A 27923-nucleotide genomic window follows, 5' to 3' on the forward strand; every position below is an offset into this window, starting at 1 on the left:
GGGAGGGAGGGAGGGAGGGAGGGAGGGAGGGAGGGAGGCCGACCTATGAATACAAAACACATAAAAGGTTCTATATGAATCCCTTATACTTAAAAGGAGATAAAGATGCTCAAAAGGAGCTTCAAGCTGGGCGGTAGTGGCTAACTCCTTTAATCCCAGCACTCGGGAGGCAGATCTCTGAGTTCAAGGACAGCCTGGTCTACAAAGTGAGTTCCAAGACAGCCAAAGCTACACAGAGAAACCCTGTCTCAAAACAAAAATAAAAAGGAGCTTCAAATAGTTTTATCACAGAAAAACAACTGCTGAGCATGTGTGGAAGACCCAGCCATCACCCTTCCTTCCTTGCTAAAATAACCCTCAATTAGGACAGCAGTGTGTTGGCCCCTAGGGAAACCGTGATCAACCCTGCCAGTCATGGTACTCCATCTGTCTTTCCTGTGACTGAACCCAGCAGCAAGAATCTAACAGGGTATTGAAGAAGATACTGAGACTCATAGCCAAACTTTGGGCAGAGTGCCGGAATCCTTGTGGAAGAAGACAGGGATAGAAAGACCCGGAGGAGTCAGGATCTCCACAAGGAGAACAGCAGAGTCAAAATACCTGGGTCCAGGGGGGCCTGCAGGGACCAATACTACAACCAAGGACCATGCATGGAGAGGACCTAGACCCCCTGTTCAAAGGAAGTCCATTGGTTGCTCAGTTTCCAAGTGTGTTCTTTAGTAAGGGGTGCAGGGGCTGTCTCTGACATGAACTCAGTGGCAGGATCGTTGATCACCTCCCCCTATGGGGTACAGACTTGCCAGGCCACAGAAGAAGATGATGTAGCCAGCGTTGATGAGACCTAATAAACTAGGGTCAGACAGAAGGGGAGGAGGTCCTCTCCTATCAGGGGACTAGGGAAAGGGAATAGGGGGAGAAGAAGGAGGGGGGGGGGACTGGAAGGAGAGGAGGGAGGGGGCTGTAGCAGAAATACAAAGTGAATAAATTGTAATAAATAAATATATAAATAAAATTAATTTTTTTAAAAAAAAAACTAATCTAACCTAGATCTGGCCAGTGTGTGGCTAGAATTCTTAAGATTTTCTTCCCAGGTAAGACAAGCAAATAAGGTACCCATTTTTACTTGTCACTTTCCTCCCTCTTTGGTTACTGTCAAGAGGAAAGACACTGGAAACTAATATAACCATTGTGTAACCCTAAGGACTGCCCAAATCAACCCTATCAAGTCAGCTATCCACCGCTGGAAGATTTATTAGTGTGTCACCACAAGCCTTCTAGTGAGTCACTGTTAGCAGGTATTCTGTTACTGCCACCTGAAGACCTTTCTGAAATACTAGACCCCGTATGTGCAAAAACATCTTCATGTACGTTGCATGCTGGAGTGAGTTTTGCTGGGTGCAAAATGTTTCTTTCCTCAGTACTAGTACTGCAGTTTCCCTACACCTACCACTTTCTTAGAGTCACATTCTTCACAGCTAAGCCCTCCATGGCTTTACAGGTTTTAACATCCAACAATTTTACTATAAATAAAAGTTGACTTACCAAATAAGCTATCGCCTTTGCCCTATGATTAAATATTTAATAATTTTTATTCATTATTCTTATGCATTAGAAATGAAAATGCACACCTTCTAAGTGGACTTGTTCTACAATCGTGACCAAAACAATATCCCTAACCCCCTATGCTATGCTGATAGCAAAGAAACTCCAATAGATCAAAGGAACAAAGATTCATGATCCCACATATCACATTGATCATAATCTGACGGAGTTAGGCTTTGGTAATCAGGTCCATTGTTATAGTTTAAAGTAAAATGTCCCTAATGGGCTCATATGTTTGAACAGCTGGTCCCCAGAAGAAGATGCTGTTTTGTGAGATTATGGATCTTTTGTAAGGTGGGCCAAACTGGAGGAAGTGAGTTGGTGAGGGGTGGGCCTTGACGTTTATACTCCACCATGGAATTTCCTCTATCTAGGCCCCCAGCTGCCTTAAATTCCTACTGCTACAGCTGCAAGCTGTTTCTGCCACCTCGCTTTTTCCATTTTGGACTATGTGCTCTCAAACTGTGAGACAATTTCTTCCTTTCTTAAGTTGTTTCCATTAGATATTCCATCAAAGCAATAAAAATAGGCAATAATCCAGATACACACAAGTCCTTTAAGGCTTGATTCCCAACAATTGTTTGGAGGATTCAATGAGACTTAACTTTCAGAGGATGCACATAATGAAGTGGCTATTTCACATAACCATCACGGTATAGATGAATGCAGAAAAAGGGAAATAAACAGCATCTGAGCCAATCCAAACAGGCACAAACTGCACTAGTTGATAGCACTCATTAGCTATGAAACTATGGGAACAGTTTGTTGCTATCTATGATAGAAATGTAACAAATACGGGAAGTGTAGCTCAGTGACAGAGCACTTGCCTGAAGTGCATGAGACTCTAATACTGCTAAAAAAAAAAAAGAAAAAGAAAAACAAATGAGCCAATGTGTAAAACTTGAAGTAACAGAAGCAAAAGGATGCTAGGCTCCATTCTAAGCACTCCCAGTGCCATCCAGTCATCTTGGTTCAAGCTGTGATTCTGCCCCGCCAAAGATCCATGTGATTTCTTCAAAACAGCATGACCACAGCTCCAGAACCCAACATGGCTCTTCGGCACATGCTCACTTTAGAAAGAAGCCACAAGTCCCTGGGAAGCCATTACTCATTCCCTGAAGAAACATCTGATGATGCTGTGGTATAAGGTGTACAGAAAGATCTTCTCCCTTCAGGATCCTGCTGGTTCCATGAAACCTGCACAGGTTTGTTGCGTCAGGATAACAAAAATCCAAGTGTCTATGATGTCATTTAAAAGTTCAATGAGATGATAGCATGAGAAAGGACCTTTAGTGGGAAATTCCCAAGTTCTTTGCTGAAGACATCCATATCTAAACACAATAAAAAAAAAGAAATTGGTTAGTTTTTTCCTCCTCAAATTTTATTTCTGACATTTTCTGCCTATAATTATGGTATTTCCTAAATCAAGCATGCCAAGCATAGTTCCTGCTGAGAACACCTAACCATACTTTAAGATTCAGCTATGACTTGACATAAGGTCTGAAAAATGTTTCAGCTGAAACTCAAAAGTAATAGATGTGATACACTAAGCATTCAGTATGTGACAGCCACTGTGCCTCGTACTTCACCTCTATTTCATGCAATACTTCCATGACACCATGTAGTAGATATTGTTATTACCCTCCCTTTATAGGTGAGGATTGTGAGGCTCTAAAATACACGCTCATCTGCTATCACTAATGAACAGGATACTAGGACTTTTAACCTGCGTCTCTGTGACTTCAGTGTGTGTGTCCTTACTACTCTAACATGCTTTTATTAAAGATGAAAAAACCCAGTTAGTTACATACACAATTATGTCCACAAATTTCTATCATATTCCAAAAATACATGGGGCATGGACTAACTGCATTCAGGAGAAAAGCAAGAAGGCCAAGCTACAGCTACAGGCAAAAGATACAGGATGACTATCGCCACATCATACCTTTACTAATGCCACTCAACTGGCAGTCTGCAATCACCTTCGGCTTGTCTTGGGACATCACAAATCGTGTTCTTTTCCTTCCTTCAGCTGCTTGATTGTTCTGATGGATCCCAAAGAGTACTTTTCCAACTAACAGAAAGTTGAAGACTAATGTTTTTAACAAGGAGGTAATCCATGAAAATCTAGTCCATGTAATACAGAATTGCATTTGTTATTATTACAGATCTGTGTTAAACATAAATAATACTAAACTCTCAAAACAGTCAGGGAAGGGGGAGGTTTTGTTCCGGCAGAACACTTGCCTAGCATGCATATAACCCTGGGTTTAATCCCTGGCACCACAGAAAAGGGGGGAAAAAAAAGCATACAGTAAGTCAGTCAGTCATTAGGCAGGGGTATTCTGGAGGGATTAAAACTTCACATACAACACATACTTGTTTACATATCAACTATCTCTTAATCGTATGAAGTTATTACCTAGTCAAAATTTAAACACTGACAGTATCTCTAGCATTTTAATGCACTGACCATTACAGAAGAAAGAATGAATACTGAGTTAAATTGAAAGGATATGTACACATACAAGGAACTCTGATGTAATGCCCAACTTTATCAATCAAAGTCAATCACAGCCCATCACCTATTACGGAGTGTCACTGCAGCAGCATTTCTGAACCTTCACCAGAAATCAGTATTTTAAGGATACTAGTTGACAACTAGGATCCTGGAACTCCTAAGACTATATGAACAGTTCTCAGTTTATTTGCTCTTTTTACAAAGCTGCAACAAAGATGTGGAATTCCATAGTTTTTACTCATTTTTCATTACATACTAGTCAGAAATCCTGATCAGCATATTCAATTGCCTAAACCGAACTTTTTTTGGGGGGGGGAGGTTATTTGGGTGGGTGTGGGGGATGGGAGAGGATCTCACTATGCAGCTGGTCTGGAACTTGCTATGTAGGGCAGATCTGCTTCGAAATCACAATGATCCACCTGCTTCTACCTCCTAAATGCTGGAATTAAAGGTGTGTGTGCCACCATCCTGGCTGACTTTTTAAAACATTAATGCATTATAACTTAGTGTTTCCTGTTAACTACATAAAATCATCACATCACAGATTCTACAAGAGAAAACAATAGATGCCTTAACATTAGAAAGACTGGAAATCACTAAATCTGTTTAGCGACAAGGGTGAACAATGAAAAGGCACTGCAAACAGTAAATGCTCCACCATGCTGACATGTGGCGTTCTTTCTTTTGTACAGGCTTGAGTTTCACATCCTTCAGCTACTAGGCTAGAAGAAATACTGGGACCCACCGGTCTACATATATTTTATCTATACTCACCCTTCTCCAAGCTTCTCTAAGACATCAAACACTTCTTCTGGCTGCTTAGTTAAACTATCTTCATCCAACTTTTTCAGCTGCCTGTGAATGAAGAAATATAAACAAAAACGTGTTTTACCTGCAACTTAAAGATAAAGCACATTGTATTTTACAATTACTGGTCTAGGACTTGCTCTACAAAGTCTAATTTTGCTACTAGTAACTAACAGTTACGCCAAACTACAACTTTTTTTTTAAGTTAGGCTCTCACTATGATAACCCAGATTGTCATCAAACTCACCACCCTTCCTATCTCCACCTCTCCCATGCTAGGATTATAGGCATACACCACCACCCTAGCTCTTTTAAAGGACACTAAGAGACAGCTCTGTGGGAGAAATTATACTTCTGCTGGGTCGCCCAATGAGCACAGTCTTGACCCTAAGGTAAAGAGCTGCCAAGAATCAAATTTCAGTTCAACATATGAATGAATTTTCTGATGAGGGAAGCTGCTGTACAATGATCTAAACTACCTTGCCTTAAGAGGACTAATTATTCTACGGTTGGAAAAGTTATGGAAAATAAAGTATCATAAGACTGAAATGCTGTAACATAGAGTCAAACATTAGGTTAAGTTAATGCTATGAATTTAAATGGCATAGCTATCTCTTCAAAAAAGGTATTTAATGTAAGGTTGCACATTTAAGCCTGAATTGGACTAGCTGACCTTTTCCCTCTAGTGGAAAAAATTTGGTCATCTGGTCTACCCAATTAAGTTTTACAGGTAACACAGAAACAGGAAGTGGAAGGCAAACATTTATACCGAAGCAAAAGTACAAACTAATCTGACAGCAGGGAATTTAAACAATCGCACTAAGATCCTCCCCGCCATAATCAGTCATGTAAATTTTACAAGTGCCAAAAACCAAATGGGCCACTCACTACTTCTATACAGCTTAAACTTTGCAACAATGCTAGACAACCATAATAAACTGGAGAGGTTATAAAGCAACATTTCAAATTTAAAACTCTGAGACCTTTAATAAAACATATTTACAGACTTAAAAGAATTTACTGTGAAGACGTGTGTGTGTGTGTGTGTGTGTGTGTGTGTGTGTTTTCTACACAATGGTTTCCTGAAACTACAAAAGACAACAAAGAAAAGACAGCTCAGGAAATGGTGAAATATGGAAGCAGTCATACTATAAATTTCTTGTGCAGAAAAAGACTTGAACTATTTGAATAATACCAATTCTTAAAAGAAATGACTTTAAATAAAAATTTTAAAATGAGAATATGAAGTTAAAAATAAAAAAGCCTGACCACATGAAGTACAACTAACATCAAGCCCTGACCTCAAAAGGGCGATCCTGCAGAATTTTACACAGAAATGGAGAACCACAGAAAGCTAATGCCTTGACTTGAAGATCAACAAACATGGACTACACTGACATTTGAACATTCAAAAGATCCTAAAATTGAAATCCCAATGACTTCATAAAAATTCCCAGCTTCAAAACAAAGGGGCTGAAATGAAACTCCTCTTAAACTTCAGAAGTGATATTTCTACAAACTCAGAAATCAAAACCAACGGTTCCTATACCGGGGTTTTTTTGGCAAAACCCCCAACCATAGCTGTATAAACAATGGGACAATACCTCATTCATCAAAAATAAACTCTTATAAACAGCTTATATAAAGGAAGATCTGATTCTCTTTCAAGTGTTGACTTATAATTTAACAAAAGCAAAAGTCGCTATTTCAAAGACCACAAAATAACAAAGGAAACTACCAGGGCCCTAAGAGACAGTTGCAAGACTTGATAACACTCAGACGGACAAACTTTAAGCAACTACTTGCACGCCTCTTTTTAAACAACCTACATGGGAGTTTCAAAAACACTTTAAACTTTAGTATCTCTGATGCCAAAAACAAAAAACAAGAGATGGTCAGAAAAATATTTGCTAAATAGATCAACCAATGTACAAGTGGCAATTACATAACCTTGAATAGCAATCTCTGTGTTCTCTGTTATCAAAATAGAATTTCTTTATTTCTTCTTTTTTGAGACAGGGTTTCTCTCTGTAGCACTGCCTGTCCTGAAACTAGGTTCACTTCAAGCTCAGAGTTTCATCTGCTTCTGCCTTCCAGAATGCTGGGATTGAAAGCATGCACCACCACACCTTACTCATCATTGTTAAAATGCTCATCATTGTTAAAATCATGTCTAAAATGCTAACTAGTAGATTACCAACAAATAAGATTTCTATGAAACATCTCCTCAGTGACTGGGTCTTCAAGGACAAGGACTATTACCCAAATGGTCTGACTTTGGTGAACTGTGGTGATAAGTTCACTCAGCAGTGACACCCCATGCCAATTTTTACTTGCTTACATTGAAGAGGCCTGACCAATACAATTACATACACCAAATGTTGGTGATGTTTGTCTCCTAAGTCAGCCAACATAAGAATGGCCAGCATCTCAGGAATGCACCCTAAGCCTTCCACTACACCATTACCCAACTGCAACTTACATTTTAAAATCACTAACTCTTGCAAGACACGGACCCATCATTAGCCACTGAGTCACACACACATATCAAGCTAATGAATACAAAGAGCCATTTCCTGTACTGACTGTTGGGACTCACACCACCTGAACCTCTCAAAAAGACACCTGTATCTCTCCAAATACAAGAAATGTTATAAAGCAGTCGCTCATTTCTGGCTAATTCTCAATCATCTATTCCATCTCAGAACTCTCAATGTATGTATGCATAGCTGTCTCTCCCACAGGACTTTACAGATTACAACAAATGTAAAAGATAAACATGTTAATAAAAAAGTTGTCAAGTCCAATGGCTCCTGCCTGTAATCACAATACTCAGGAGGCTGAGGCAGGAAGACTGTAGTGAGTTGGAGACCAGCCTGAACTACTGTGTGAGACCCTTCTTAAAACAAACAAAAAAGGTAACTAAATTAACTGTGCCCCCTCCTTCATGCGAATATTAAGATTGTTATCTGGAGAGAGTTAACTTGGAAAGCAGATGAGGACCCAGATAAGAATGAAGGCTGGGGAAAAGATGGCCATTTGTAAGCCAAAGACACCAGATTTCAAACTTCCAGCCTCCAGAACAGCAAATAATTAATTAATTTATGTTGCTTAAACCTCCATATGTGGTGCTTATTATGGTATTCCAAGCCAGTTAATTCTGATGATATTCTAATTAAATATCGCAATCCACTAGTTACAACGAACAAGAGAGCACCAATCATTCAAGGATTCAGTCCTACGACAATCTTCTCTTGCACTTTATTACAGTTCTTAATATCCAAAAGGTGTAAGAATAAGCAAGGTGTGGTGATAGTCTCCACAATGAGGAGGCAGAGGCAGGCGGATCTCTGTGAGTCCAAGAATAGCCTGGTCTACAGACCGAGTTCCAGAACAGCCAGGACTGTTACACAGAGAAACCCTGTCTCTAAAACCAAACAAACAAAAAACTCACCCCTGCCCACCATCACGGAACACAACGGTAAAAAACAAAACTCACTTTCCCAATTCTCATTTTAATTAAATGAAGGTTTTGGGTAAAGGAACCAAAGAGAAAGAGCAAATGTAGTGGTTCCTGACTGCAAACATACAGCAACTATCTGCTAAGATACACATACACAAAGACCCAATGTAGAAGGTAACTTCCAGAGTGATGTCAGAGTAAAAAAGCCAGGAGCAAGGGTTTTGACCTACATCACCAGACATTATTACAAATCTGCCTCTTTCTAACCGTGGAGCAGCTAACAAATTACCTGCCTCTCTGTGTCCTGGCTTTCTATCATCTGTAAAATAGGGATACGAGCATATCCACCTTACATGACCGTTATGAAGGTCAGCAAGTCACCATCTCAAAGTACCATTCTGCCAAGTTCAAAAGTGGTCAAACACCAGCAATTTCATATGGCTGACCAGGCTGGATGGAAAGCCATTACAACAGCGCCTGACACACAGTAAGCGCTCTCTGGGTGTAATTAATAATTATTGCTATTATAGTCTCAGTACGCCGCACTAAGTGAACCAAGACCCCGTCTCAACAAGCCATTACTTTTATTCCACGTTTGTGTACTTCCAACACCCCAGCCCCCCCCCCCCCCCCCCCCCGAGAGTGCTGCCCAGGCTTTCAAGCCCCTCCCTTCACCTCTCTGTTGCTGGGCACTCCCTTACTCTGCACACTTCCTATTTTAGTGCTTTCTGCTGCAGGAAGTCAAATGTCTTCTTTGTGAAACCGAAGTTTTTAGCTGCATCTGAGGAAAGTATGACTCCCTCAGGCTCTCCGTTCTTCTTTTCTCCAGGTGAGGGGGAGTGGTGCAACACAACAACCAGTCCAGGAGCTCGGGCTTCCTAGAGTCAGTCAGTCACCTTTCCGACTGACCCAAAACCATTCCAGATTCTTCTAGAATCTGGAGCTGATAGCATCGGAACAGAATTTGAAAAGAACAGAGTCTGGCTGGACCTTCTATGTCTAGACTCTATTTACCAGACCCATGCTCGGGTATTTTCTTTCCTTAGCCAAGTCCCAACTTGGGTTTTGGAAGGCTGAGGAGGATATGAAGACAATTAGGCAGACACTCAGAACGTCAGTAATAAAAGCCATTACCATCACCGCTGTCACATCATCCTCATCTCCACATGGGATGACACCCGGAACGCCCTTGGAAACTCTATCCTCCACGACCCCCTCTGCATTGCTGGACCCACGGAACACCGGTACTTCCAAAAGTAAAGCAGTTAGGAACAATGACTTCGGACAGGACCACCAGGGCACAAAACTCCCACTTCACCTCTTACTAGCTATGGGACCTCCAACCAGTTTTTCTAACGACTTCGGCCTCAGAAGCAAAGCAACAGACCTTTTCCCACTGCACGGTCTGTGGTACTCAGGACCTCTCAGTAAGTCCTCCCTTCTCGGACCCCACGCGGGTTCGCTCTCACCCGGCCTCAGCCCCTACGTCCTCGAGTCCCTTCTTGGGGCGCCTTCCTCGGCCTTGGCAGGTGTCTCCCTAACTTGTCCGCCCAGAGAGTGCTCCCTCTAACCAAAACCACTTCAGTCCCGGCCAGGGGATGCTACCTCATTCGGCAGGTGCTTTTGCAGCCGGGTCGCCAGCCTCGCGGGTCCCTCCGCGCCCGGGGCTTGCACACGGGTGTCTCCCCTCAGCAAGTTCGCGCCTTCCCTCCCCACCCAACTCTCCTCCGCTCAGCCTACGGCCTCTCACCTGCGCGGCGGGTTCCTCAGCTGAACGGTCTCCATGGCGCTGCCGGCAGCCGCCTAGACTGCCTCAAAGCTCCATCCTCCCGGAGCCCGCCCCGCAAACCCTCCCACACTTCCGCTTTCCGCCCCTACCGGAAGCGGGAGGGGGCCGGGCTGAGCGGCGTGTGTCACGTGGTTCCGTGGCGCGCGGATACAGAAGCCGGAGACCGAAGAGGCGCCTCTCGGGCAGCCTCTAGTGGCTCCAATGTTAGCGAGACCCTTTCCTTGACTTGCTTTGAGCCTGTCTGAGGGCTCCCCAGTTTCTCAGGTAGTGAGTTTATTAGCAAAGCACGGTCTTGATAAGAATTGAGCTCTTGTTGGGGCTAAAGAGAAAAGCCCAAGCACTCTTGTAAAACTAGGGCCGCAGGGTGCGGTGGCGCACGCCTGTAATCCCAGCATTCTAGGAGGCAGAGGCGGGCAGATCTCTGTGCGTTCGAGGCCAGCCTGGTCCACACGAAGCAAGGCCAAGACTGCTGAGGTTACCCAGAGAAACCCTGTCTCAAAAAAAACAAACCAAAAAAATCCAAACTGAAATGTCTGCTCCGTGATTGCTGAGGTTTTATTGTACATGAGACCAGCCAGACATCTGGAGAGTCCAGAGTATAGGGAAAAAGCAGACTGGCCACGGCCAGGGCTATTTCTTTGGGGGCGGGGCGGACAGGAAATAGCAGAGAGAGAGAGAAAAGCGGGTTGGGAAGTAAAAGACCTTGCCGTTATTCGCAGAACTGCTGCGGAAGGGAGTGAGCTAGCTGTAATCTGGAAGAACCTGGGAGCTAGCATAGTGGAGGGGAGAAGATGCTTGTCACCTGCACCCCAAGGAGCCTTCAGGTTACCTTGGACTTTGATACGTGATCACAGCTATGTGTCAATAAACAGCCCCAAGTCTTCTTTGTCAGAGGCAAGGAAAGACAACTGAGCGGCTCCTTTCGGTAGAGGGAAACTCTAGGTTCTGGGAGGAATACATTAACCTATCCACAGCAATCCTTTCGTCTTACCCTCTAAACATTCAGCCCAAGCCTGCTTTAGGGATAGGGGAATTGGGAGTTCCCTTTGGACCTGGCATACTTCAAAAAAGGACAGACCCACTGGCTTGGTCCAAAATGAATGTCTAGGCTCAGCTCATGCCGGATTATAGGACTATTTGCAAATAGATCAAATCTCACAGATTTTCTTCACTGCACCCTCCCAGTTCTTTGTTATTTTGGGGGTTTAGGGGGTATTTTTTTACTTTGGGTTGTTTGTTCGTTTGTAGGGATTTGCTTGAGACAGCATCTCACTATATATCCCAAGCTGGCCTGGAACTTCCTATGTAGACCAGATTGGCCTCAAATTTAGAGACTGGCCTGCCTCTGCCTTCCAAATGCTGGGGTTAAGGAACTGCACCATCATTCCTAGCTTCAATGGAAGATCTTAATTCATCTGTATTTGTGGTTCTCCTCTTGCCTGGGGGCTCTCTCCCACCAGCCCACAAAGTCAGAAGGGGCACAGAATGAGAAGCGTGCCTGGAATGGCTGGTGCTCCCTGTACAGGGATCTCACATCCCAGGAACCACTTCAGGGAGTTAGTTCAACTTTAATTCCGGAGAACAACAAAGGCCATATACCCCTTGAGTGGGTGGGGGCTCCAAGAATAGGTGTACATAATTGGTTGGAACAAGGCAGTTCAAGGATGCTTGATTTGCATTATACATATGAATGGAAACATAGTACCTAATTATCATATGATGTGAGGAGGGGCAAGCTAGGAGGGAGTTGTGTCAAAGGCTGTGTATCAAATGTGGTTAGGGCGTCTGTGTCTAAAGACAGTCTCCAGATGAAGTCAGGCAGAGACCAAAAGGCCCTGCCGAGGGGAGAAAGTCCTACACCTTAACACCAAGCTCAGAATGGCTATCTGGACTGGGAGGACTGCATCTTCAAATAGCATGGTCGTTCCAACACATATTCACTCATTAAATCTTATGATCCACAAGATGACAGGTACTTTCCAGCTCTCTGGAATCCTATTCCCTACATCTCAGTTTTCAGCTCAGTTATTATCCTCAGAGGCTTTCCTTGGCCTGCTCATGTTTAACAGCTTCCACGTGGTAATTTTCTATAACATCATTGTGTCTTCTTGGTTTTGTTTTAAAACAAGCTCATTTATACTGGCTTCGGCTTCCCAAGCGATAGGATTGAGGCACCAAACCCTTTGGATTTTGCTTCTTTCTCTCTCTCTCTCTTTCTCTCTCTCGTCTTTCTCTCTTTCTCTCTTTCTTTTTCAGGTGCATTGTATTCTTTTGTGTGTATGGTCTTTTTCATCATTCTCACTCTACCACTCTATATAGACCAGGATGCCTTAGCCTTCCATAGGTTTGCATCACCCCGCTCTTGGCTTCATTATAGCATTAATCTCTGGACGAAAAGTGAGTCTTCTTTTGGTCCTGAATGAATTCCTTCCCAGGCTCAACGGACTATGAGCTCCACGAGGGATGACGATCCGCTTCCTTCCGTGATCCAGACAGTATGGCCTCAGCGATCTCGAAGAACCGTTGAGCGTCACCTTCTGCAAGCTGGACCACAAGTTCCAGACTGAGCACGCGCAGGTCGTCTCGTTTCTCAAAGGCCCCGCCTCCGAGCCTCTTAGCTCCGCCCTTTTCCAGCCCCGCCCCTGGAGAACAATGAGCGCGGAGACCTGAGGGCTCGAGCCCACGGTTCCGCCCGCCCCTAGCCGCCTAGCCCCATCCCGTCTGGCCCCGCCCCTCGAGACCAGTCAGCGGCGGGCTTTAAAGGCACGCAGCCCTAGATTCCGGGCGGAAGCGGTTGCGCACTACTTGGTCGGGAGCGGGATTCGTTCTGTTTACCGGCCCTCTCGGGGATGGCCCCGAAAGTCTCGGACTCTGTGGAACAGCTCCGCGCCGCCGGCAATCAGAACTTCCGCAATGGCCAGTACGGCGAGGCTTCGGCGCTGTACGAGCGCGCACTGCGGCTGCTGCAGGCGCGAGGTAGGAACCCGCCCCACGCATCCCTCCGGGCCTGCGTCCTCCACCCGCATCCCCGCACCGGCCCTTACGCTGGCCCAGCTTTCGGGGTTTCCCCTTTCCCCGCGTCCCACCGCCGCACCAGGCCCTCCCGGGGCTTGATCCTGCGTTTCCTCCCGTCCCTGGCCGCCTAGCCGGGACCCCGTCGAGCCCCTCCCCCTCCCCGAGGCCAAGGGGCTGCGGTCCTTAAGGGCACACAGCCACCGCTTCCGCCCGGAAGCTGTTGCGCACTACTCAGCGGGGAACGGAGGTGGTCCCTGTTTGCCGGCCTCCCGGGATGGCCCCCAAACTCCCAGACTCTGTGGAAGAGCTCCGCGCTGCCGGCAACCAGAGTTTCCGCAACGGCCAGTACGCCGAGGCCTCGGCGCTGTACGAGCGCGCGCTGCGACTGCTGCAGGCGCGAGGTAGGAACCCGCCCCTCGTTTCCCCTCTGGGCCTGCAGACGTCCTGCACCTGCATTGGCGTCCCGGGCCTCATGTTGACCCGGTCTTCTGGGTCTTTCTTTTCCCAAGGCCAACTGACGCACCAGCCCCTCCCACCACGCTCCTGCATCTTCTCCACTTTAGCATCCTACGAGAAACTTGGCTTTTCTGCCTGCTTTTTTTAACTGCGCTGTTGGCTTGTATCTTAAGTTGCTCAGGCCTTCCTCTGACCCTTGAGGATCTAGCTCAGCCTTCCTCCCCACATGTATATCTTACCGTTCAGTTGACTGAATGTGTCGAGATGGGGTCGTTTCAAGGCTCAGCTTCCTGGGGGCAGTGTCTTTTGACTGAATATCTCTGAGATTAGAATTTTTTTAAGACAAGGTAAATGTAATAAGAGTTGGATCCTTTAGAAAGGAAAGGTAGACGGCGTCTCAAGAGATATTTGAGATGTCCATGAGAAGCTCGGCATATAATGCTTTAGGCACTGACCATCTCAGGTGTAGAGAATTATCAGAAAGGATCCAGAGAGACTGAGTAGCATGAGCTATTAACGAGAATATTTAAGACATGAAGTAGACAAAACTTTATTGTGTCGGTGTCTTATCCCCTAATGGGAAGAGTTTTAAACACAGGAAGAGCATATTATCAATGCTCCTAGCCTTTGCCCAAAAGTCCAGACGCTTTGACTTGGAACATCCTTTTGTTTTGTTTTGTTTTGTTTTGTTTTGTTTTGTTTTGTTTTGTTTTGTTTTACAACAGGGTGTAGCCTCTCTGTAGCCTTGACTGTCCTGGACTCACTTTATAGACCAGGCTGGCCTCGAAGTCACAGAGATCCATACCCCTGTCTGCCTCCCCAAGTGCTGAGATTACAAGTTTGTGCCATGATTCCCAGCTCACATTTTCTTGACTAGCATTTGTTGAGTATTTTTCTGTGTGCCAGATGTTATCTTCATACACTTATAGGTGAGGAATGCCAAAGAAATAATTGCCTTACTAGGATTACACAGTGAAGGTATCAGACCCAAAATTTGTATATAGTGTTTTCTGATTTCTTGAGTCTGTTTTTATTTTACCTTCATTTTTATTGGTAATGGGGGGGGGGGGTTGATTACATGTGTACCCCTGGAGCAGGAGTTACTGGTGTTAGTTGTGAGCTGCCTGGTGTGGTGGTGGTGGGAACTAGACTCTGATCCTCTTTAAGATCATCAGTACATGCTTTGAACCCACCCCAAGTCCAAATTTTTAATCATCAGCTAAGCTTCATAAATCCTCAGAATCCCTCCTTGTTAAAAGTTTTTATAGCTTCAGGCTGCATGCATGCTGCACACTTTTTTTTCTCTCTCTCTCTCTCTCTCTCTCTCTCTGGAAACCCTCTTTAGAAGCTCCTCACATAATGAAGTTGCTAAGGACACTGAAGTTCCCCTCTTCCCTGAACAAACATAAACACTGCTAACCCAGAAAAGCTGTGTTTTTGTATGAGTTGCCCTAGACTAGTTGCCCTGGTATTTAAATTTAACCAATTTTATTTCTCTTCCTACTACTGATTTTTTTGCCTGATTATGTGGGCGATTCTTGACTTCTCAGATCAGTTTTCTTGGCCCTAAGAGGAGCAAGGGAAGCCTTGTAGCACGCCTGAGAAGCGAGACCTTCCAATGTAGATGCACACGAGTGCCCAGGAGAGCTGAGTGCATAGCCTAGGACCACCGACTGGGTTAGGGTTCTGAGAGCTTCTCCATCACACCCCTGCTGTGTGCTCTGTACTTTGGTGACATGATCTGGATTACTGGTTTTGAGTGTTTGTACTTAATGCGTTATGGCAAGGATGTAATTTAACTTTACTTTCTGGTCCAAGAACAGAAGGAAAGGGGCATAAATTTATTATGTTTATTATTGTTAGTATTGAATGAAAGATATCAAGTGTTAACATGGTATCATGCTTCCTAAAGCAAGTTGCAAAAGGATAGGTAGTGTGTGCCCCTTGAAACACTTTAGTGGTGCTGTACCTTATCTATTAATGATGTATACTAAAATGGATACTGCGTGAGAATTCACACATCACCTTGGGGATTGTGCTGTCCTCCAGGGAAAGGGAGCACAGGGACACGGATGAAGATAGATGGAGCTTTAGCCATTTCAAAAAGAAAATTGAGGCCAGTCTGATCTGTGTAGTGGCTGAGGCCAGTTAGGGCTTCATAGTGAGACATTGCTCCAGAATAAAGGAATGAATGAGTGAGGGTGTGGAGGTGACCCCTGTTATCCTAGTACTCAGACTGGGGCAGGAAGGTTGTTGGAGGGTCAAGGCTATCCTTCTTCACATACATAGTAAGATGGAAATCCACATGCCTCTGCCTCAGGAGTACTGAGATTAAGGGCATACACCACCATACCCACAGTTTGTTTTAAGTTGGTTTTTGTTTTTTTGTGGGTTTTTTTTGTTTGTTTGTTTGTTTTTTTGTTTTTTGTTTTTTTTTTTTGGTTTGGTTTGGTTTTTGTTTTGTTTTTAAGTGAAATGAAAAGAGACTGTGTGATGGCATGAGTCCTGTAGCTCCAGTACTTTGGGGGACTGAGGCAGGAGAATTGCTAGTTCAAGGCCAACCTGAAATAGGTAGTGAGAACTGCCCCGAAGTTGGAGGTAGGAACAACTAATTTTGCTAGAGGGGTGGATACTGAATATCATAGGTTAGTGTCCAAATCAAATTTTTCAGTAAGACCTTTGGACTATATACCTAGGAGTTACTTGATCAACACTAAATAACTGTTGTCTTATTTTCTGTGTTTTGCCGTTTGGTGGTTTATGACCCGTGGTAGTGAGTGAAATGTAGTTAAAAATATCTTTAAAAGTAAAAATCGGGTAAAGAAAAAAGAAGAAAGTACAAATTGAAGAGTGTGGAGTGGGAGTGAATCTAAGAAAGTTAGGCAAGGAGTAGGGGCTAATACAATCAAAATACATTTAATGGAATTCTGAAAGAATAAAAAATATTTTTAAAGTGAATATTACGAGTCTACTGAGGTCCTAGGACTCACGTGGCAGAAGGAGAAATGGACTCCCTCAGGTTTTCCTCTGACTTCCATATGCATGCCTTCCACACAAAAAATAAATTTTAAGAAACGAAAATGATTCCAGTCACAGCGATAGATTTGAGCTTCTGTGACTTGGGGTAAGCATTGACTTTAGAGAAGTGACCAGTAATTGTCCCAAGAGATACGTAGTTTACATTTCCTGACTGAGTTGCCCTCAGTCCCGGCAGACCCACTGTTGTTGCCACTTCCCTGGTAAAGTCTTTCTGACTTAGCTAACTGCTCTCTAGCTTGCATTTCCCTCCAGCTTTGGGTTGCTCCTCTTTCAGGCATTTATTGTTGCCTTTTCCTGGTTTTTTGTTTTTGTTTTTCTCCTTTTATCTGGTACCAGTTCAGTGGTGCTCGGTAGTAAACAAATGAGTAAACAAGGATGGGTGCTCAGTCCCCTGTGAATGGCAGAGATCTCGGTTTCCCCACTGCCGTGATGAGAACGATGAATGTGTTCTATCCTACCTGATAATAAGCCTAGTTAGGCTCCATACTCTCTGCTGCCTTTTCCCAAAGCCTAGAAAGTTCTAAGTGTGAGGTGCATCCCTGTGCCCTCTGACATCTGTTTCCTAACTCATGATCTTCTTGCTCTCCCTGCCTCCCTCCGGGCAGGTTCTGCAGACCCCGAAGAAGAAAGTGTTCTGTACTCCAACCGTGCAGCGTGCTACCTGAAGGATGGGAACTGCGCAGACTGCATCAAAGACTGCACTTCGTAAGTGGCCGGGGAGGCTCTGGGTGCCTACAGGTCTCCAGAGAGCAACCCAGGTGTCTTCTCTGAAAGAACCCCACCATTTCTCTCTGACAGATGTTAGAAAGTGTCACTAAGTATCATCAGACCACTTAGAATGGCAGGCTCTACTGGAACCTTGTCAGTTTGGGCTCACTGCTTCTGAGAATGGTGTGGAATGGGGTAGACTTTAAAGCCTCTGTGACACTTGGCACATGAGGTGGGACATAGTCACAGTAACTGACTCGCTCATTTGTTCTCCTGGGATGATGGTATGAGAGCTAAGAAGAAAGAAGAGATAATAGAAGTTAAGAGATTGTCTCAAGAAGCAAAAAGATGGTGAGGCACACTCTTAATCCCAGTGTTCAGTAGGCAGTTCTTTGTGCAATCATGGCTACCTTGTTCTGTATAGTGAGTTCCAGGCCAGCCAGAGCTACATCATGAGACCCTGTTCCAAAAAAGGGGTGGGGGACAGAGTAAAAGGAATAAACAACAGTCTGTCAGTAACCAGTTGTGCAGGACATTTAACAGTATCCTGGCTCATCGTTCTGGGTAGCCTTTGGTCATCATTGCTAAACCAGCATACATTGGCTAGCTGGTTCCTCTGGCTGATCCTAGATCTGATGCTGTATACATGCATGGGAGGAACAGACATGCTCATGGAGCCTGTGCTGGTTTTCTTTCTCTCTTTCACAGAATATTCACCCTGACGGTAAGTTTACCTTCCTTCACAGGGCAGAACTGAGTTGCCAAAGACTGGCATAATAAAGTGATTTGCCTAGGGTTCTATGGCTAGTGGTAGTGTGGGTAGAATACAAATTCAACCCCAGGCTTGCTCATTACTTCTACTAGACCATGGTGTGGAAACATGGCCACATGAAAACTGTGAGGCCCCTGTTCTATATTTGGGTAGGGGTAGAGGGTATAAAAATTGGCACACATGTGCATGCATTTCATTAGTCTTCATTGGTCTTCTGCCTTCTTTACCTTCGTAATTCAGTTTAAGTTGAGAATTCTCTACCTATTATAGAGGTGGTGTCTTTCTCCAGAAACTAACTCCGCTATGCTGACTGCTGCAGACAGTTGCGTGAATCACTGCACTGTTAGGAAGGCCTGTTGGCCTAGCAGACAGATGACATTTTTGCCTCCTGTTCCAGAGCACTGGCCTTGGTTCCCTTCAGCATCAAGCCCTTGTTGCGAAGAGCATCTGCGTATGAAGCCCTGGAAAAGTACACCCTGGCCTATGTCGACTATAAGACTGTGTTGCAGATCGATAACAGTGTAGCATCGGCCCTGGAAGGCATCAACAGGTGAGCCCAGTGTACTTCACCACTTCTCTGAGGAACCAGTACTCTTGATTGGCTTTGGCCCATTGCTTTGCTTTGGTTGTTTTCTGAGCCATGGTCCCTTTGACTGTTTGAAAATGTGTGTGTGTACATGTGGAGGCCATGGGTTGATGTTGGGTGTCTTCCTTTATCACTCCAAACCCCATTTTTTGACAGTCTCTCATTGAACAGAAAGCACATCAACTTGGCTAAACTTACTGGCCAGCAACCTTCAGAGACCCTCTTGTCTGTATCTCCAGGGTTATTAATTTGAAAAAATCTTGTTTGTTTGTTTGTTTGTTGGTTTTCAAACAGAGTCTCACTGTATATCCCTGGCTGTCCGGAAACTCACTATGTAGACCAGTTTAGCCACAGAGACTTGGAAAGCCTTTTTTTGTTGTTTTTTGTTTGTTTTTTCCTAATATAACATTTTATTGATTCCCTGGGAATTTCGCATCATGCGAGCAGATCACACTCACTTTCCAGTCCGTCCATGTCTAACCTTCCAACTCCTGTGATCTTCCCCAACCCAAAAACAAAAGGTAAAAGTACAAATGGGGGCAATAACCCAAGTCCAATCTGTGTTATCTTTACTCCCTGGAGCATTGTCAAACCCTTAAATAGAACTGAGTCCTTTCCCTCCCACATTTCTGCCAGAAACCATCAGCTGTGGAGAGCTGCACTTCACTGTCCTTATCACACTTTTTTTAAGAGTTCTCTTTGCTGGCTTCCTGTCTAGACTGTTACATTTGAGGGGTGGGGGAGGGCGGGAAGACTTGTCATAGAAAGCTTCCATGTCCTAGCTTGGGTTTTGTTTGTATTTGTTTTTTTATGAGTGTTTTGCCTATGTGTGTCCTCTAGTTGGTCAAAGAAACATGTAGGATACCCTGGAACTGGAATTACAGGTGATTATGAGCCATTGTGTAGATGCTGGGAACTGAACCCATGTCCTCAGGAAGAATAACAAGCATTCTTACTTAGACCCTGAGCATCTCTCCAGCCCCAGCACTTGAAAATAGGCATCATATCAGGCAGGCAGGCAGATCTGTCCGGGGTAGAAGGAAGGATCTTTTGAGAAACTTTAGGGAATAGGGTTGAGAATTGGAATCGCTGGGCCAAACAGGAAAGCCACCCCAAAGCCTAGTGAAAGGCTATGAATTTGTTGTAGTTTCGGTCTATGTGGTTTTTATTCTTGTAACGTAGGAACATGGCTATAAGAGCTCTGTTCACTCATGTAGTATATACTTGCAGTGTCTTGAAGCCAGGTGATATGCCTGGAAATCAATTAACAGTGTGGACATACGGGCAGAGAACACTATTTTAAGTTGAAAATTAAATAAGCAGGAGTTAGCTAGATCTATAGACAAGGAATGGAAAATTGAGGAAATTGTATAACATAGAGGAAGGATATGTGCCTAAGGATGAGGAGCAAAGAAGCTTGTTTGCTCGTTTGTTTTTGCAGTGCCTGGGGAATCAAACCTAGGGCCTTGTACGTGCTAGGCACACTACCACTGAGCTACACAGCCAGCCCAAGGATCAGGAGTGGCACAAAATGAAAATGGAGAGGAGGGGGAGGACCAGAGCTCAGGCCATATTAGCCTGCAGATGGGAACCACTAAGGTTTTAAGACCGAATGGGCTATGATTGACACTTAAAATCTGAACAGCGTGCAAATGACAAGTGTTTGCTTTGGACTAGTTTCATTGAGAAAATAATTTTTTTTTAATGGGATCCCTTTTTGGGGTATGTGTGCAAAGTTTATCCTTAAAATTCACATAGGGCAACCATGCTAAGGGAAAGTGTCCCATGGTATTGGTTCTGAGAAAGTTGATGGGTAGCAGACTCCCATTCCTCTGTTAAAGCATGTGGGAAATACAAATGGTGGGGTTGGGGGTTATGCCCTCCTCTTTGGGTATAAAAGAGGAATGGCTTGACCTAGCCAGACACCTGCAATCCATCCTTTCCTTCCAGAATAACCAGAGCTCTCATGGACTCACTTGGGCCTGAATGGCGCCTGAAGCTGCCCCCTATCCCTGTGGTGCCAGTTTCAGCCCAGAAGAGATGGAATTCCTTGCCTTCGGAAAACCATACAGAGACACCTAAAAGCAAATCCAAAGAAACTGCAAAGAGCAGAGGTGAGCCGTGACTCAGTCTGAGAAGTTTAGAGTGGTCTTCTAAAAGATGGCCTCATTTAGCTATTAGGTGATAAATGAAGTGAAAACATAAAACAGTCTCCACTTTTTAGAGTGTCTCTTTGACTCTACAGACAACGTCAGTGTAAGGCTTGAGTGCTACAGGGGATAGGATAGGAACCTCCCGGCCTGGCACATGGGTACAAGTGCTGGCTATCATTCTTTAGCAGTGCTTGGAGCATGCTGCTTAGGAGGTTTTTGATTGCAAGAACAGAAACTTTCAACATGGCAAAATAATAAAGGAAATGTATTGGCTCATAGTTAGTTATGTGTCATGCCAAAAACCCATCCCACTCTTACCCACCCTTTGACTTACTGTTTAAGTGAAAAGGTATTTCCCCCCATATACTCAGCTTACATTTTCCCGGGGTCCTGGTATAGTTTGTTGTGGCTCCTGTGACCAGATGAGGCTTTGTAACTAGGACCATCCACCCATCCCAATAACTGGAAAGTGATGCCTCCCTGAGAAGAAGTGTCCTGGGTGACGGGAGAAGGCCGAGTAAGAGCGAAAATCAGAGCTGGAGACAGTGGGCTGGGAAGCTCTCACTAATGTTCCCGGCTTGCAAGCCTGGAGTCGCGGCAGGGCTAGGGCTAGCGTTCTTATTACTACGTCAGCCTTAGATAGTGGAAGACATTGCTTAGTACTCCTGTCAGGAGGGTGCCTATGTAGCCATGTGGGAGCCTAGCTAATGTTTCCACTCTTCCTTAGCAGGAAATTGTGCTCATAGTGAACTAGAATGCCTCCGGGTACCTGGCTTTTATTTTATCCTTTGCAGTCACTGAGCCTTGTGGTAATTGGTTCTGCTAAGCAGTGAGATACAGGAGAAAGCACTTGACCCTTAGGGAGCTCCTTGTCTAGTGAAACTGAATCAGGAAGACTGTTTTAAGATATGGGGGAAAAGCAAGTGCCGGGAATTGCTAGTGTTTGGGGAGCTTAAATTTAAATTGAGTCAAGAGAAGGCTCACACAGGGGCAGGTGATAAAAGTGATCTTGAGCTGGACCATAAAGGTGAGGTCATTAGGGAGGACGGTTGGAGGCAGAGGCCATGGAAGGAGCTGGAGAAGGGACGAGCATGGGTAGACGTGGCTTCCAGGAGAGGCACTGCAGAGTGTTCATACATGCAGCTGCTGGACTGCTTCTAGGGCCTCGGGCTCCTGTGCACAGTACAGGATGTTGTATAATAGCAAAACAAAACTAGAAGTCACCCTGGTCACCACGAACAGATCCTTCCTGGAATTTTGGAAGTGAAAACGTATCAAATACAGGTATCAGCACACACAAACCTCGGGAGTAGAATGTTGAAGGGGAAAGCAACCAAGCCATAAAAGACCAGACCACCAGACTAAGTACTTCTTTATCTGAGGCTCCATGACAAGGGCTGGTAGATGTTCTTGTATCCATAGATGTAGTTTATATTGATACGGACAGTGAGCTTAAGGGAGGGGGAAACACAGAGTCAGAAATAATAGCTTCTTTCAAAAGTGGGTGGGCTAGGGAGGGTCCTAAGAAAGGGATGGGTTGGCATGCTGATTTTATTCCCACGCCTTTACCCTAGTCATAAATATTGTGTTTTACCGTGATAGTTTTAAACATTAAACAGTGGTACTGTGGGACCATGTCTGGGACAGTTGGAGCCAGAGTGAAGGACCTTAAAACACTACAGTGTGCAGCCTATGTTTAGCGTTGTTCTCTGTCCTCTCCCCGTAAGGGCTGAAGCAGAGCTACATGTAGCTGGTAAAAGTGGACACTCACAGGCTAGAGCAAACCAGAACAAGCCCTCTTCAGCCCTATTCTGAAATCAAGAAACCGCAGCCTTTCTTCACTAGATGCCTCTCCGCATTAAGCTTGTAGGCTGTTCTCCACTTTTTCCTGCATTATCCTCAGATTTGATCCTGACTTAGCCCTTTGCTCTGGGGAGGAAACTGAGGTACTGAAGTTAAATGACCTTAAATAGGTCATGCAGAACATTCTAGCTATCCAGTGGCAGTACCACAAGGAAACCTGGCTTTTTATCATGTATGTAATATGCATGTGTGTGTTTATAAGTTTTTGTACTCTTCTAATGAAAACCTTTAATTGGCTAGAAGCCATTAATTAGGAGACTCAGTAATCAGGAGGAATGCTCCAAAGCCGGGCAGGCAGTCCCTGACTTGCAAGGGATGATGCTGAAGAGATCTCACTGATCTCATTTGAGCACTTGATCCATGTTTTTTTTTTTTTTCCCTCTTCTAAATTTGTGTCTAGTGCCTTCTGCTGGGGATATGGAGAGAGCCAAAGTTCTGAAGGAAGAAGGCAATGAGCTTGTAAAGAAGGGCAACCATAAGAAAGCTATTGAGAAGTACAGTGAAAGCCTCTTGTTTAGTAGCCTGGAATCTGCCACATACAGCAACAGGTATCTTCTGCGCAGCTGCTGGCCCCGGGAATTTCAAAACACTTGATTCTGCACAGGCTTTTCTGAAGACTGGGATGTAGCTCAGTGGGAGGATACTTGTCTACCACGGGCTCAAAGGGTTGGGATATAGCTCAGAGGGTACTGGGCTTACTTACCACAGACTTGTGATTATGGATAGGTTTGAGTCCTTTTCAGGTAGACCTGTGCATTCCCACCTACCTTAGGACTGGGAACAGGTGTTGATAGTGGCAGCTCTTACAGGGGTAGACCCTTCCAGAAAGAGATGCTAAACAGTAGTGTACAGTGTCCTAGCCCTCATCCCAGAATTTTAAGCTTACAGTATCAACACAACCTTCCTGTCCGGCGGACCATCCTGTGGCTGCTTTAACTCATCTGTTTCTGACAGTTCTGGCCTTGAGCCCAGGCAGTGGAGTAACTGTTGCCTGGCTAGAACAGGAGGGATGAGTGCAGACCTAGCAGGAACTGCTGTTGGGAAGCGCTAAGAATGAAGACACGGGAGCCATGGCACCATCCTTGTGGGAAACCCCCTGCCCTGTTCTGATGCTCAGAAGTGTAGGTGACAGAGAGCAGGTATTACCAGCTTTTAAAGGTGAGAAAACCAAGGTGCTGTTTAAGCTCAAACCAACTACTACGTGGTAGTAATAGACCTGGAATCTGAGCTCCCATGAGATTGGTTAGTTTATTGTCAGAAGCTAAGTACAGTCAACAAGATTTATTATCTTGCTGATTTATTATTTATAAATCACATTTATTATCGCTACCCGCTTGTGTTTAGTTAGAACATCTTTAATCAGGAAGCTGGAGAGATGGCTGAGAAGTACAGAGCATTTGCTACTCGTGCTGAGGACCCAGGTTCACTCCCAGCACTATTAAGAAGTTCATTGTCCTTAAAAACTGTTACGATGAAATGTGTCGGGGCAGTGAGAGGACTTAGCATGGAGGTGCTTGCTACCCAAGTCTGGCAACAGTCAGCTCGTGTTTCTTCAGAGGACCACGGGAGCCGTGTTCCCAGGAGTTCCTACAAGGAATTCAGCTTGCTCCAGTTTGTCTTTGCTTTGTAAGAGTTGAACTTTTAGTTTTAAATTTTGGATAGAACTTGTGGTTTCCTGAAGCTGCGTGGACCAGGCCTGCAGCTCATTTGCTCTGTGTATGGGCCATCAGCCCCTCCTTTCTCTAAGCTCCTCACCTTGATGCCACTAGACACCCATTATTTAAATATTGGGCCACACAGTTTTAGTTTCCCTCCTGCTCATTTTACTTCTCTTACTACTCGTTTAAAATATGGTCTTTCCCCTGGGTGGGATGGAGCGGGGGCGGGGAGGTCATGTACAGTGCTGGGCCTCATACTGAGGGCCTTGTGCATGCTAGGCAGACACTCTGCTACTGACCTGTATATGCCCAGCCTGAGTTAATTGTCTTGTGTTTGTGTTTAAGCTGTGATGATTCCAGAGTTTGCCAGAAAAAATTAAAGCAAGCAGTTAGTTTATAATAAAGTGTGGGGAGAAAAGATACCATTCAGTAAGTAATACTGGCCTCTATATTAAAAAAAAAGCCTTAGAAGAGCACAATTTCAAATTTAAAAACCAAAGCAAATGCAGGACATATGAGCTGATTCCCATACAATGTGGAAGGAAAACCCCACAGAAGTTATGGATAAATTGTATAACTTTGTTTTTATAATATTAAAACCCCTTACAAAAGATATTCACGGGGCTGGAGAGATGGCTCAGAGGTTAAGAGCACTGGCTGCTCTTCCAGAGGTCCTGAGTTCAATTCCCAGCAACCACATGGTGGCTCACAGCCATCTATAATGAGATCTGGTGCTTTCTTCTGGCTTGCAGATGTACATGCAGACAGAATACTGTATACATAATAAATGGCTAAATAAATAAATAGATCTTTTAAAAAATATATATATTCATCTTTTTATGTTTATAGCCACTAACACAAGATCCTGGGTGTGACCCAGCAGGATCGGGGGTGGGAGGAAGCCAACTAAAAGTTAGCTACCATTTTCTTCCATCCTAACAGAAATTAAAATTTGAGAGTCGGGTTTGCTACAATCATAGGAACAGAAACTCTTGGTAACTTCATCAGAGTGCCTGGCAATAATAGTAAGAATTTGAACTGTTGGTATCTCTTGATCCATCAGTCTTTTCCCTGGGGGAGTTCAAAGTATGAGAAGCTGTAAGTACATTGACCACCGCCCATCTGCACACCATCTGAATTCTTCAGTGGTCCATGATGCTTCGGACCATACCCAGTGCTTAGCACAGGCCTCCATCCCCAGCCCAGTCTATCTTACTGTTGATGTGTTCCAAACTAGTTGCTTACATCTTTACACACAACCCCTGAAATGTCAGCATGCTTAATGTTAGTGTTTAATATTCATGCACTGGCTTTTTTCTTAAGGGGGGTACCTTTTTATCTGCTGAAGGAGGGTTTTGGGAAACTGTGTAAAGAACTTGCTGCAGGGTGGTGAGTGCAATGTGAGGCTGTGGGTTTCTGCAGACCACCACTTTCAACTCCAGCTCTGCCCCACACCAGTAGTAGCACCAAGGGCAAGACCATGGACTCCCGAGCCAGCTGAGAAAGCGTCTCATAGCCTTTGCATCTGCAGAAAAGGCTATGGAGCTGGAGAATGGCTCATCAGTTTAGAGCACCAGCTGCTCTGCTCCAGGGGACCTGGTTTCAATTCTCAGCATCCACAGGCTCACATCCACCTGTAACTCCAGCTCTAGAGGATCCAACTCCAGGCCTGCACAGGCACCAGTACACATGTGGCAGTCACAGAAACAACCCAAAATCTCAGGCAGGGCTGGAACGGAGAGGATTGTAGGTAGAAAGCAACAGCACAAAAGAGGTGTTCAGCAAGTCAAGTCGTTCCCCAGCTGCCTCAAGTTTGCTTGAGGGGATTCACAAGTGACTGAATTTCTGCAATGGTCTTTCTGCATTAGAGCCCTCTGCCATCTGGTCCTGAAACAATACAAGGAGGCAGTAAAGGACTGCACAGAAGCCCTCAAGCTGGATGGGAAGAATGTGAAGGCATTTTACAGGCGAGCTCAAGCCTACAAGGCACTCAAGGTAAAGGCTTCCCCGCCCAGAGACCCAACCATAGCTACAGAGAGTTGTGCTAGTGCTGGCTCTTGGTGTGTCAAGTGAAGCAGTACTTGCTGTGTTTCTTCTCCCCAGCCCTGGGATTGCTCCAGTCTGGGGTTTGGAAGCATTGTTCTGTCTCAGCAGTTGTCCTCACTCTGGCTGATTCTCACCACCCTCCTCTCGATCCCCTCCCCAACTCTCCTTTTCTCTTTCATAGGACTATAAATCCAGCCTCTCGGATATTAGCAGCCTCCTACAGATTGAACCCAGGAATGGCCCTGCACAGAAGTTACGGCAGGAAGTTAACCAGAATATGAACTAAAACCCCAGAGGGCAACAGGAACCCTCCACCTGACCTTCCCAGAGAAGCTAGGGGCTTCCCCTGCATCTGCCCCCAATACCCAGCATGCCCCAAGGGAGTGCAAAAGCAACCCCACTTTGACTCCTTGGAGAGGTAGCAGCCTTTCACCTGAGAAGCTTCGCTTGTTCAAATTAAGTCCACTACAGACAAGCACAGGACTTTTTTTTTTTTTTTTTTTTTTTTTTTTTTTTTTTTAAGAACCTTCCCCACTAGAGTGTGAAGCTACAGCCCTGGCCTCATCCACTTGCTTCAGCCTGGCCCTTGTCAACAAAGTACTTGGCAGAAGTGCCGCAGACTGTGTGCCCTGTGGCTTTCCCAGATGCCATGCCTCTGCAGTTAATCTGAGCTGGGAGAATAGTGCTGACAGGCTAAAGTCCTGGCTTACCTACACCCAAAGCAGCTTGTTGAGCTGGTTCTCCAAGGCTGCCATCTCCCCAAGGGCACAGCTGCTATCTGCATCCTGTCCTTGGCACAGTGTCCTGTGTTGAGCCCCAGTGCCTTTAGTCCAGGCCCTTTGTGGGAAGGCAGAGCCTGACCCTTGGAGGCTCTGTGCTGTTGCCTTCTGTATGGAGCTACCTACACTGTTCAAAGAGTCCACATTCCTCCTGGGATGGGGAGAGAGGGCTCCTTGAGATTAGTATCCCTCCAGTCTGAGCAGGAACTTATCTTTCCCCCCAACAGCAGGCCCTCAGGCTTCTTTGTTTTTTTTTCTTTTGTTAATTTGTTGAAGTTAATTGAACTGATTTTATTGAGCTGTGTGTTGCTGTTGCATTAAAAGGTTTTCTTCTATATAATCGGCTATTGTACATTTATTTATGCCTTCTCGGGCTTGCACTTGGAACTCGGTAGTGTTAATAATTGACTAGCACAAAACAGAAAACAAAGGCAAGCTAGATCTTAAACATACTCTTTGTACTACTAAATTTCAACCCTGTAAACAAAATGTTAATTTTTAATTATTATATTTCCTAAATATATAGAATGGCCTGTGGAAAAAAACAGCCATTGGTTCTTGGACATTCATCTATTGAACAAATTTTTCAAACAGCCTAGGCATTGTATATAGTCCAAGGGAGATGGCTGGTCCCTGCTGTGAGGAGTGACCCTGTGAGAAGACAAG

At 44.8% G+C, this 27923-nt stretch overlaps 2 protein-coding genes across 5 annotated transcripts in view; one reads left to right on the forward strand and one right to left on the reverse strand.

Annotated features, from left to right (window-relative positions):
• Stk4 (serine/threonine kinase 4) overlaps positions 1-10233 on the reverse strand; it is a 92289-nt gene extending 82056 nt beyond the window's left edge. For 2 of the 3 annotated variants that reach the window (XM_055602303.1, XM_055602301.1), the window contains exons 1-2: positions 10144-10233; positions 4898-4978 (exon numbers count right to left, since the gene is read on the reverse strand). In XM_055602303.1, the coding sequence (XP_055458278.1) occupies positions 4898-4978; positions 10144-10178 (116 nt within the window). In that variant the 5' untranslated portion in view covers positions 10179-10233. Of the gene's footprint in view, positions 1-2673; positions 2934-3547; positions 3677-4897; positions 4979-10143 lie in introns of those variants that run through there. The other variant, XM_055602302.1, reaches the window with a different exon arrangement.
• Positions 10234-12826: 2593 nt separating this feature from the next.
• On the forward strand, positions 12827-27591 carry Tomm34 (translocase of outer mitochondrial membrane 34). Of its 2 annotated transcripts, none has more exons than XM_055602426.1 (7): positions 12827-13158; positions 17298-17397; positions 18570-18722; positions 20709-20872; positions 23175-23322; positions 26301-26427; positions 26660-27591. In XM_055602426.1, the coding sequence occupies exons 1-7, from the start codon at positions 13032-13034 to the stop codon at positions 26762-26764; spliced, it is 924 nt and encodes a 307-aa protein (XP_055458401.1). In that variant the 5' UTR covers positions 12827-13031; the 3' UTR covers positions 26765-27591. The 2 variants fall into 2 exon arrangements, with proteins under 2 accessions (XP_055458401.1, XP_055458399.1); XM_055602424.1 differs by lacking the exon at positions 12827-13158 and adding an exon at positions 13165-13598.
• The last annotated feature ends 332 nt before the right edge of the window (positions 27592-27923 follow it).

The sequence above is a fragment of the Psammomys obesus genome, unplaced genomic scaffold (genome assembly GCF_907164565.1).
Source record: "Psammomys obesus unplaced genomic scaffold, mPsaObe1.curated_primary_1811, whole genome shotgun sequence".
Taxonomy (NCBI): Eukaryota; Metazoa; Chordata; class Mammalia; order Rodentia; family Muridae; genus Psammomys; species Psammomys obesus.

Bases quoted from the DNA above. Each gene is read 5' to 3' on its own strand.
- Tomm34 (XM_055602426.1), top strand. From the start codon at position 13,032: ATGGCCCCGAAAGTCTCGGACTCTGTGGAACAGCTCCGCGCCGCCGGC. The intron at 18,723-20,708 runs GTGAGCCCAGTG...CTTTCCTTCCAG, and splicing joins GCCCTGGAAGGCATCAACAG to AATAACCAGAGCTCTCATGG. The intron at 20,873-23,174 runs GTGAGCCGTGAC...ATTTGTGTCTAG, and splicing joins AGAAACTGCAAAGAGCAGAG to TGCCTTCTGCTGGGGATATG.